Source organism: Lupinus angustifolius, unplaced genomic scaffold, assembly GCF_001865875.1.
Source record: "Lupinus angustifolius cultivar Tanjil unplaced genomic scaffold, LupAngTanjil_v1.0 Scaffold_490, whole genome shotgun sequence".
In the NCBI taxonomy this organism is placed as follows: Eukaryota; Viridiplantae; Streptophyta; class Magnoliopsida; order Fabales; family Fabaceae; genus Lupinus; species Lupinus angustifolius.
This window is the reverse complement of record NW_017727862.1, coordinates 125,151-136,654: the sequence shown is the minus strand read 5'-3', so window position 1 is coordinate 136,654 and position 11,504 is coordinate 125,151. Positions and strand designations below refer to the sequence as shown.

The 11,504-nt window shown below is 44.3% G+C and overlaps 1 protein-coding gene across 1 annotated transcript in view; it reads left to right on the top strand.

Moving 5' to 3' along the window:
- LOC109341516 (putative receptor-like protein kinase At1g72540) overlaps positions 1–10,134 on the top strand; it is a 13,534-nt gene extending 3,400 nt beyond the window's left edge. Inside the window, exon 4 of the mRNA XM_019579445.1 lies at positions 9,952–10,134. Within this exon, the coding sequence (XP_019434990.1) occupies positions 9,952–10,134 (183 nt within the window). The remainder of the gene's footprint in view (positions 1–9,951) is intronic.
- The last annotated feature ends 1,370 nt before the right edge of the window (positions 10,135–11,504 follow it).

The window sequence follows — 11,504 nt, the reverse complement described above, 5'->3', positions numbered from 1 at the left end:
AGGAATATCCTCCAAACAAAGACCGGAGAGACCACTATCATTCCACCAACAGGCGACCGCGAAGTCCGATGGACATCAACACCATAACCAGTGGGTTCGCTGCTGGTGGTACATCCAGGGCAGCCCAGAAGAGGTATGTTCGGGAGGTCATGCAATCAACTATGAAAGCGTCATCCGCGATCATGACGACCCCCTCGTCATCACCGCCAAAATGAATAATAAAAAGGTTGGACATTTGTTTGTTGACCAAGGTAGTTCAAAGGACATCATGTTTCAAGATCTGTTCACAACGATGGAACTCAAAGACAGAGACATGTTTCCCTATGATGGACAGCTTGTCGGTTTCACTAGACAAAGAGTCACCACCCGGGGCTATGTTGCTATATGGCTGACTGTCGGAGATCAACCTCTAACTCGGACGATTCAAGCAACGTTCCTAGTCATCGACTGTGTCTCGACTTACAACGCCATACTCGGTCGACCAACGCTCAACCATCTCGAAGCAATAGTCTCCACCCCACACCTCTGCATGAAGTTTCTCTCATCCGACTTCTGTGTATGCACTGTTAGGGGAGACTAGCAAAGTGCAAGAAGTTTCTATCAGATTAGTCTTCGGCCGAACCACACTTCAGTACGGGCACCACCCCCCAAGAAAAAACAACGGGGCAAGCACTTAGTGGAGTTAGATGCCAGGGCAGATGCAGAAGCCTACGACCTCAACCAGAAGGAGAAAAAACCTCCCTTCAACTCGGTCCCTTAAAGGAAAATCTGGTGTATATCGGCTGTACGCTTGATGAAGCTTAGAGGTCCAAACTAATCAAATGCGTGAAGGTCAACAAAGATATTTTTGCTTGGTTCGCTATAGATACGCCCAGAATTGACCCTTTAGTTGTCTACCACCGACTCACGAAAAATCCAGGGGCAAGGCTGGTGGCCCAGAAGAAAAAAAGGACGGGCACTGAAAGAACAAATGAGATTACTCAAAAGATCTCAGAACTGCTAGAAGCCGACTTCATTCGGGAAATAACATATACCACCTGGTTGTCAAACGTTGTGCTAGTCAGAAAATCATCTGGAAAGTGACGGATGTGTGTGGATTATACGGACCTGAACAAAGTGTGCCCAAAAGACCCACACCCCCTTCCGAACATCGATCATCTCGTTGAAAATTCTTCTGTGTACCAATTTCTGTCATTTATGGATGCTTATTTGGGATATAACTAGATTCCCATGTACCCCTTAGATCAAGACAAGACCGCCTTCATTACACCCAATGCGGCTTACTGTTACACGGTCATGCCATTCGGTCTGAAATATGCAGGGGCCACATACGAGAGAATGATGAACACCGTTTTCGGGGATCAGATTGGAAAGAACATGGAAATCTATATGGATGATATGATCGCCAAGACTCTACCAATAGAAGACCACGTGACTATCCTGAATGTCGTCTTTGGCCGAGTGTGCAAGTTTAATATGAGCCTCAACCCAGAAAAGTGTACATTCAGAGTCGAATCCGGCAAGTTCTTGGGATTTTTGTTAACAAGCCGAGGTATTGAAACCAACTCAGCAAAGTGCCAAGCAGTCATAGACATGTGCAACCCAAGGTCAGTTAAGGAAGTCTAGCAACTCAATGGAACAACAGTTTTACTTGGTCGGAGGATTGTGAAGCAACTTTCCAAATTTTCAAACAATATCTGGCCACTCCGCCCGTGCTTTCTAAGCCCGTACCCGCTGAGACACTATATGTCTACTTGGTGGTAACAGACGGGGTCGTAGCCACCGCTCTAGTCAAAGAGAGTGAAGATGGTCAGCACCTAGTGTATTTCACCAACAAGGCATTACAAGGCCTAGAGCTTAGGTATCAGAAGTTAGAAAAGGTCGCATACGCCCTCTTGGTGGCAACAAGACGACTGCGACAATATTTTCAATCCCATCTGGTGGTGGTTAGAACCAATCAACCTATATGCCAGATTTGGCTCAAGCATGAGCTAGCCGGGCGGATGATCTCCTAGTCCATTGAACTCTCACAATTTGATATATAGTACGAACCCAGGACAACCATAAAAAGCTAAGTCTTGTCCGACTTCATTGCCGAGTTGACCACATAACTAGGTAGTTCCGAGCAAATATGGACCATATATGTTGACGGTTCATCCAACCCTCGGGGCAGCAAGGCAGGACTCTTGTTAGACAATAGCCAGGGGATGACCATCGAGCACTCACTAATATTCACATTTCCTACATCAAATAATCAAGTAGAATATGAAGCGTGCATTGCCAGTTTGCAGTTGGCCAGAGAATTCTGGGTGGAAAAAGTCTCCATTTGCAGCGATTCCCAACTCGTTGTCTCTCAGATTACGGGGGCCTATAAAAAAATACGTGTTACTCGGAAAATACCTGACCAAGGTTAAGGAATTAATGGCAAAGTTCGAAATAGCCTCCATCCAACACGTCCCAAGGGAACATAACATACAGGCTGATATTTTGTCCAAGCTAGCAAGCACGAAGAGCCCAGGTAACAACATATCGATGGTTCAAGGAACAATCCTACAACCAAGTGTCATGGCCGTCGAGCAAACACAGATCACAGACGACTGGAACGACCCAATCATCAGATACTTTTCCAACGACAACTTGCCAGCGGATCAAAAGGACAAACAAAGATTCCACAGGTATAGTTCATGGTTCACTATGGTGCAAGGTTGTGTGTATTGTCGAGGGTTTTCTAGTCCTATGCTTAAATGCCTTAGCTCCGGTAGGGCTTGGTATATCCTCCAAGAAATTCACGAAGGGAGTTGCGGTCATCAACTTGGCGCAGCGTCGCTTACCAAGAAGATACTCCGAGAAGGATATTATTGGCCGACCATGGATAAAGATGCCTCTGTGTTCACCAAGAAATGCACGCTCTACCAACTATTTGTTGACCTCCACAAAGCCCCTCCTGAAGAGCTAACTACAACAATGACCCCATGGCCATTTTGCAGATGGGGAATGGATATTCTGGGACCATTTCCACCAGCAACCAAACAACTTAAATTCCTGATAGTGGCGATGAATACTTCACTAAGTGGATTGAAGCTGAACCCTTATCCAATATCACGACGACTAACATCCGAAAATTTACTTCGAGAAATATTATAACAAGGTTTGGGATCCCTAATGCAATAGTCATAGACAACGGAACTCAATTTTCTGATCGGAAGTTCAGAGAACTATTGTCAGGTCTTCGTATCAAACAACACTTCACTTTAGTTGAACACCCTCAGACAAATGGTCAGGCGGAAGTGGCTAAAAAAGTCCTCCTCCATGGGATAAAAATAATATTACAAGAAGTCAAAGACGCATGACTAGAGCAATTACATCATGTCCTATGGGCTTACCGTACAAACCCTCACTTCACCACTGGGGAATCGCCTTGCAACATTACTTACGGGTTCGAGGCTATGATCCCAGTAGAGATCGGCGAACCTACCTAGCACACAGTACACTTTGATGAAATGGTTAACTCGACCATCTTGAGGAATAACTTAGACTAGATCGAAGAGAAGAGAGACCGAGCTAGAATCAGAGTGACCGGCGACAAAAGAAGAGCCACTGAGAAATACAATGGAATGGTGGTACCCCGAGACTTTGAAATGGGAAGCTTAATACTCAGAAGGGCTGACATCGGAAAAAAAAAGGCAAGCTAACATCCAATTGGGAAGAGCAATACAGAGTAACCAACAAAAGCAGAAAAATGGCCTACAAGATTGAAGACCTAGCAGGGAAATAAATCCCCCGTACTTGGAACGCCACAAACCTACGACAGTTTTTCGCTTGAAAATGTAAATCTGTGCCAGACCTTTATACGACTGAGCAAAATAATGTAACTGAAGCCCACTTATATGTTAATGAGGTATTATTCAAATGTCTTACAAGTCATCTTGGTCACCAACATCATAACCCCAGAGGCGAGGGCCAGTCCCCCCTCTGGCGGCGATTCAGTATCAAAACCAAGTCAGGTCCAAGTCCTCTTGGTCGCCAACATCATAAACCCAGAGGCGAGGGTCAGTCCCCCCTCTAGTGGAGATTCACTATCCAAACCAAGCCAAGACCAAGACCTCTTGATCGCCAACATCATAACACCAGAGGCCAGGGCCAGTCCCCCCTTTTGGCGGCGAGTCAATATCCAAACCAAGCTAGGACCAAGTCCTCTTGGTCGCCAACTTCATAACCCCAGAGGCGAGGGCCAGCCCCCCCTCTGGAGGTGATTCACTATCCAAACCAAGTCAGGACCAAGTTCTATTGCTCGCCAACATCAAAACCCAAGAGGCGAGGGCCAGTCCCCCTGGCCACGATTCAGTATCCAAACCAAGCAGGACCAAGTGCTATTGTTCGCCACCATCATATTCCCAGAGGTGAGGGCCAATCCCCCATCTGGCGGCGATTCACTATCCAAACCAAGCCAGGACCAAGTTCTATTGGTCGCCAACATCATAACCTAAGAGGCGAGGGCGAGTCCCCCCTCTGACCACGATTTAGTATCCAAACCAAGCAGGACCAAGTGCTATTGTTCGCCAACATCATATTCCCAGAGGCGAGGGCCAATCCCCCATCTGGTGGCGATTCACTATTCAAACCAAGCCAGGACCAATTTCTCTTGGTCGCCAACATCATAACCCCAAAGGCGAGGGCCACTCCCCCTAGCAGCAATTCACTATCCAAACCAAGCTAGGACCAAGTCCTCTTGGTCGCCAACATCATAACCCTAGAGGCGAGGGCCAGTCCCCCCTCTGGCGGCGATTCACTATCCAAACCCAGCCAGGACCAAGTCCTCTTGGTCACCAACATCATAACCCCAAAGGCGAGGGCCAATCCCCCTAGCAGCGATTCACTATCCAAACCAAGCCAGGACCAAGTCCTCTTGGTCGCCAACATCATAACCATAGAGGCGAGGGCCAGTCACCCCTCTAGCGGCGATTCACTATCCAAACCAAGCTAGGACCAAGTCCTTGTGGTCGCTAACATCATAACCCCAAAGGCGAGGGCCAGTCCTCCCTCTGGTGGCGATTCAGTATCCAAACCAAGCCATGACCAAGTCCTCTTAGTCGCCAACATCATAACCCAAAGGCGAGGGCCAGTCCCCCCTCTGGCGGAGATTCACTATCCAAACCAAGTTAGGACCAAGTCCTCTTGGTTACCAACATCATAACCCCAGAAGCGAGGGCTAGTCCCTCCTCTAGCAGCAGTTCACTATCCAAAACAAGCCAGGACCAAGTTCTCTTGGTCGCCAACATCATAACCCCAGAGGCAAGGGCCAGTCCCCCCTCCGGCGATGTTTCACTATCCAAACCAAGCCAGGACCAAGTCTTCTTTGTCGCCAACATCATAAACCAAGCAACTACTACTTAATGGGTATTCCATAATCTCATTCAAGTTAGAATACCAGTTCCCCGGTTATTATCATTCAAGTTCAGCAAAATATTAAAACCGAGCAACCATTACTTAATGAGTATTCCATATTCTCATTCAAGTTAGAATATCAGTTCACCGGTTATTATCATTAAAGTTCAGCAAAATATTAATACATAGCAATTGCTACTTAATGGGTATTCTATATTCTCATTCCAGTTAGAATACCAGTTCACTGGTTATTATCATTCAAGTTTAGCAAAATATTAAAACCGAGCAACCATTACTTAATGAGTATTCCATATTCTTATTCAAGTTAGAATACTAGTTCACCGGTTATTATCATTCAAGTTCAGCAAAATAGTAAAACCGAGCAACCATTACTTAATGAGTATTCCATATTCTCATTCAAGTGAGAATGTTAGTTCACCTGTTATTATCATTCAAGTTCATCAAAATATTAAAATCGAGCAACTACTACTTAATGGGTATTCCATATTCTCATTCAAGTTAGAATCCCAGTTCACCGTTTATTATCATTCAAGTTCTGCAAAATATTAAAACCGAGCAACCATTACTTAATTAGTATTCCATATTCTCATTCAAGTTAGAATATCAGTTCACCGATTAGTATCATTCAAGTTTAGCAAACTATTAATACCGATCAACTATTACTTAATGGGTATTCCATATTCTCATTCAAGTTAAAATATCATTTCACTGATCAACATAATGTTCTCATTACTGATTATTCCGTCGATTAATTGTCTGAATAGTTGGATTATCGGTTTAATTATCCGGTCGATTAGTTATCTGAATGATCGATCAATTGATTTGATTACTCTGGCCAAAATTAACAAGTGCAGAAGCAAATTGACATGATAGATAATGCTACAAAGCCTTCATTAAAAAAGAGAAATTACAAGGGCAGAAGCAAAATAGAAACAACTAAAAACTAATTTCTCTCGCCACCTCTGGCCGGAACTTGGAGAGTAACGGGGCCTTCATCTTCATCCACAATGAGCTCACCCTTGGGGGTAACCCGGACATCTATCCTAGTCCAAGACTAGTTAGCATCAGGATAAACCATGCTGACCTAGGTAAGGGCATTATCCCGGCCAACATTAGCCGTCCCATCAACATCATCCTCCAGCTTCAGGTAGGCAACCTTGAGATCCTCCAACTCCTTATGCACCCAGGCATTCTCAACTTTCGATGTCTTCAACTTGTCCCAAAGTTGAAGCCTCTCGTCTTCAATTCTCTGAAGCCGATCAGCCAGAGCCTCCCTTTTAGCGGCACCCAGGTCTATCTTGGCCAGCATTTCCGCTTCTCGGACATCCTTCAGCTGGAGGCACACAGTAGAGAGTTGCTTAGCAGCTGAGAGGCTATGAGCCTCCAAATTATTCACCACTTCAGCATGCTTCTCCTTCAACTAATGAAGCTCGTCCGAATGAAGGTTTTGGAGGTTGGCCAAAGTGTTCTCCCTGACCCGGGTGACAAGAACCCCCTCACCTTTGAGGTATTTGGCGACGAAAGCCACCATAACCCCAACCTCCCGGGTCCTCATCAGCATATCCACCAGGGGTACCCCGTTCATGATATCCTTCACCCCCGGGTTGACCAAACCCTCTTCAACAATCCTGGGAATGTTGTAAGTAGTCTTAAGACGGAGGGGGCCATATTTACCCTTGTCAAATGACTTGCCTGACCTCTGTTTCCTCGGATGGGTACCCTCCTTTAAGGCTGCCTCGGGAGGGCTATCAGGATCCTCAATAAGGTCAACCGCTTGACCAAAGGCAGATTCAGGTGGCACCACCATGATGGGGACTAGCCGGTCCAGAGCGGCCCTATCCGACCCGCTTTCCTGGGTAGTTTCCCTTCGAGGAGTAGAAGGAGGACCCTTAGCCCGGGTACGTAGACTCCGCCAGAGACGCTTGCTACTTTCCGCATATTTCCTCTTTGCAATTGCCCACTTTAGAAGCTTGCTACGGTCTGCCTGATCCCCTATAGGCGCTACTGAAAGAAACAAATGAAAAAGTTTATATAAAAACCAACAAACACAAGCAAGATATAGATAGTCGGATGCATAGTGACTGCCTCCTCGAAGACTAGGTCACCCTGAACCAGTAGCAAAGGATTGAATGACCCTCTTCAACCCAGGCTACCATCTCATATGTCGTCCTCCTCTCCTAATCATCCAATTCATCATAGGAGAAACCAAAGAAGTTGGTCGGCCTCTGGTGAATCCCCCCATTCCAAGAAAAGGGGAAGAGAGGGACGTTGCTAGGACCATACGCCCAGGTATGACGGGTCCCCCAATCCTCGACCCAAAAATAGTCGCCCTTCCAATTCATCACAAAACCCTCAAAGGGCAGAAACAGAGCCCGCCCATTCCGAGACTGAAGAGACGTCCACCCATGATGCTCATCCCGAGCCTCGTCTTTGTTAGAGCTATGCGTCATCCGGAACTTCCAAAAGAATAACCGGAGTGTGCAAGGTCGCTCCATGACCTCACAGACACGTTTGAAGGCCCGAATGAAGACCCATGAGTTGGGGTGCAACTGAGATGATGCCACATGAAGGTGTTGCAACACTTCCGTGTACCACCCATCAAAAGGGACTTTCACCCCTATCCGGCGGCAGACCTGCTCGTACATATAGAAACTCCATCTATTCTGAGTTTCAAATAAGATTTCCTAGCATACCCGCTCTTGAGCAGTGGGGGCGTACCACTGGATGTCATTAGTTGGCCGTGTCAGCACCTCTACTGTTGGGCGTACGTCTGGAGGGAAATAAGACGGAATTCCCCTAACCTCTTGATCAACCCACCCAAAGTGGCACTCGCTACCCGCCATGTCCTCCATGATGGTAAACTGATTGGCTCGATCAGAAAAATTTTGCCCCATAGTAGACCTGTCTTTAGAAGAAGTGCTAGAATCCAAGACTAGACACCACTTCTCTGAGAAAGCCACCCAGTCAATCAAGGTGGCCCCATGCCCGACCTTTTTCTCCCTCAGGTCGTGCAACAAGGCTGGCAAGGAAGGCTGGACAGATCACCTCCAAGAGGAGTGACTACTAACTAGGGCAGCAACACGTTGGCCTCGTTGACAGCGACGGCGAGTTGCGCTAGTAAAACTGGGTGGAGGTCCGGGTAAGATCTCCACCCCATCAAGGCTCGAATCCCCGCCTAATGATGCCAAACTGCCTACAATGTTATTAAAAAAGCTAAAGAGAAAGAGAAAGAGAAAGTTACCGAGTTAAGGGAAGTAGAAGATTCTGGAAGAAAATTGAAGATCGGATTCAAACAATGCGTATGCTCGGCAAGAGACAATTTCTCTGAAAGCAAAAGCGAAGAAGAATGAAAAAAGGAAACCCTATTTATAGGGAGAAACCCAAGCCCAGACCTCCCCTAGGGGCCCAGCCCAAAATATGCATCCACTCGTTCAAAATTACTCAAGGACAATCCAACGGTGACATAGAAACCCAGGCAACGGAACTAAAACGAACAGACGCGTCGATCTATCGTCCCAGTTTCAAATGAAATGCCAAGCATCCCCCCACGTGTCCGATATCATGACCGACCCCCTATACCTACGTAAAGAACCTACCACTATTCCATTACGCCAAGTTAGAATGATTCGAGCCTATTAGTCCGACCACCTCTGACTGGCCAAAGTCTACTAGCATGGTCACCTTTGACCGACCTAATAGACTGGGGGCAACTATTCCAGCCCGGTCATACTCGAGACTGTCAACCCCAAAGTCTACTAGTCCGATCACCTCTGACCAACCTAATAGACTAGGGGCAACTGTGCCAGCCTGGTCTCACCCGAGCCTCCAACCTCAAAAGAATATATTAGCCTGACATCCTCGAATTGTCCCCTTTTACCCGAGCATCCCGTGGAGTACTCCGCATGTCCCCATCGTTCGCCTCAAATGGATCTACCTATGGTAGATGCAATAAATGCTCCTGACGCGATATTAACACTTCTGACACATTATTTAATGCACCTTTGACATAGCATTTAATGTGCCGCTGACTCGCCATCAATGTCAGACCACAGACAACCTGTCACGCCGCCTGAACATTTTACATGCCCCCAACAAATCGACAAGGACAAATCTGCAGGTCAAGTAAGGACGACCAGAGTGCATCTCTCGTACCCGTTAGATGTTGGCCAATGACCAGATGCCATCTAAGCATTTCATAAGCTCTATAAATAGAAGAGACCACACATGGAGTATAATTCAATCTATCATCCTCTCATTTATTGCTATATTTATTGCTCTAACTTCTCTCTTATTTACTTCCCTTCTCTCTCTAGAATACTCTACTGACTTGATCGTCAGAGAACCTTTTCAGGTACCTCCCCCGGCGGGCCTAGAAGATCATTCGACCAAGTTACCTGTTTTCCTACACTACACCTGACATACTCTTCCGACCATCCATCTTCAACTTCCGACCATCCATCATCAGCTCCCGATCATCCACTCTAAACACTAAAGAACAAAAAGCAACACAAATTGACATGACATGTAATTACTCATTTTTGCTAGGATTACAATGCCAAACTCTCAGATTTCGGTTTAGCAATAGATGGACCAGAAGAAGATCAAACACATATTATTACTACTCGTGTAATGGGAACACATGGTTATGCTGCTCCTAAATATATAAATACGGGTACAAATTTCAAATATAGTTATGTGGTTCACTCATTAATGCTATGTATCCCATAATGGATTTAGAATACCATACATTACTTTTAGTTATAACCGAAGTATTATAATAATAACTCAAAAACGTGATCAATCTCTTATAATAGAAATTGGAAACCATTTCAAGCTATTAACTTTTGAGATGTTGTATTGGGAAGGAAGAAAATGGATGAATTTTGAAGGTTTCTCCCTTCTTTGAGAGTTGTGCGAAAGAGAGACAAATTTTTTGAAGGTTTTCTAAAATCTTTTAGATACTCATTTTAATTCTTCTACAAATTTTGGATTTTTCTGAAAACAAATATATTGAACTACCTAAATATTTTTAATAAAATTTTATGATTACATTTTTTCTTAATTTCATATTGTTAATTAGATTTATAAAGAAATGGTTGTATTATCCACCATTCAATTTCTTTGTATCTAAATTTTCTCACTCAAAAAAGAATAAGGGAGAAATTAAACTTTCTTTCTCCTTCCCCTTTGAACTTAAACCTTCTCTTTTCCTTAGGGCTTTGTTTGCGAGTGAGGTTTTGGACGGAAAGGGAAGATATAACTTTGGAAAGTCTTCCCCTTGTTTGGAAGTTTGGGGAAGTAGATGGGAAAGTTTTGGAGGATTTATCAAACCGTCCAAAACCCTTCATGTGTCTATTTTTGAAGTTCCCCCAATTTGGGGTTTTTTTTGGAAATGAATGTCAAAATTCTAAATATTTTTAGTAATATTATATAATTATACATTATTGTCCATTTATCATTATTAATTACATTTTTAAAGGAAAAATAAAAAAATATTATTACAATATCGTTAGTTTACCTTCCCTTATCTAAATTTCATACTCCTGAACAATTGAGAGAATTTTCTTAATTTTCCATTCCCTTCCACCCTTCCTAACCCTTTGACCTCTCTCATTCCCTTTATCTCATAACTCTCAATGCGAACCGTGGTTAAAACATTGGAGCCTCTCATGAACTTGACTGATATTCCAACCGGTAACTTTGTTTATGTGGTTCCTAATGAAAGAGACAATGAAGGCTCACTTAAAGTGAATAATGAGAACAACAAATGTGTGGAAAAAATTGAAAAAGAAGAAGAAAAGGGAGAGAAAAAGGAGAAGGGTCACCAACGGCAACGAAAAGGTCGTGGCTATAGAGGTCGGGTTAAAACATTGAGGTCACGTGCTATTTACTCTGATACTGCTCTGTATAAGACTTGGTACTAGTTTGTCCTCTACCATAAACATGTGGACAGAACCAATATTAGCAAGATTGATCAACAACTTTTTGTGATATCATTACAATCTTAAAATAGAGAGAAATGATGTCTGGAATTATACTGTATATCAAGTTTATAGTTATAATTGTCATTTTACCATATTTTTAGTTCGATTTTGATG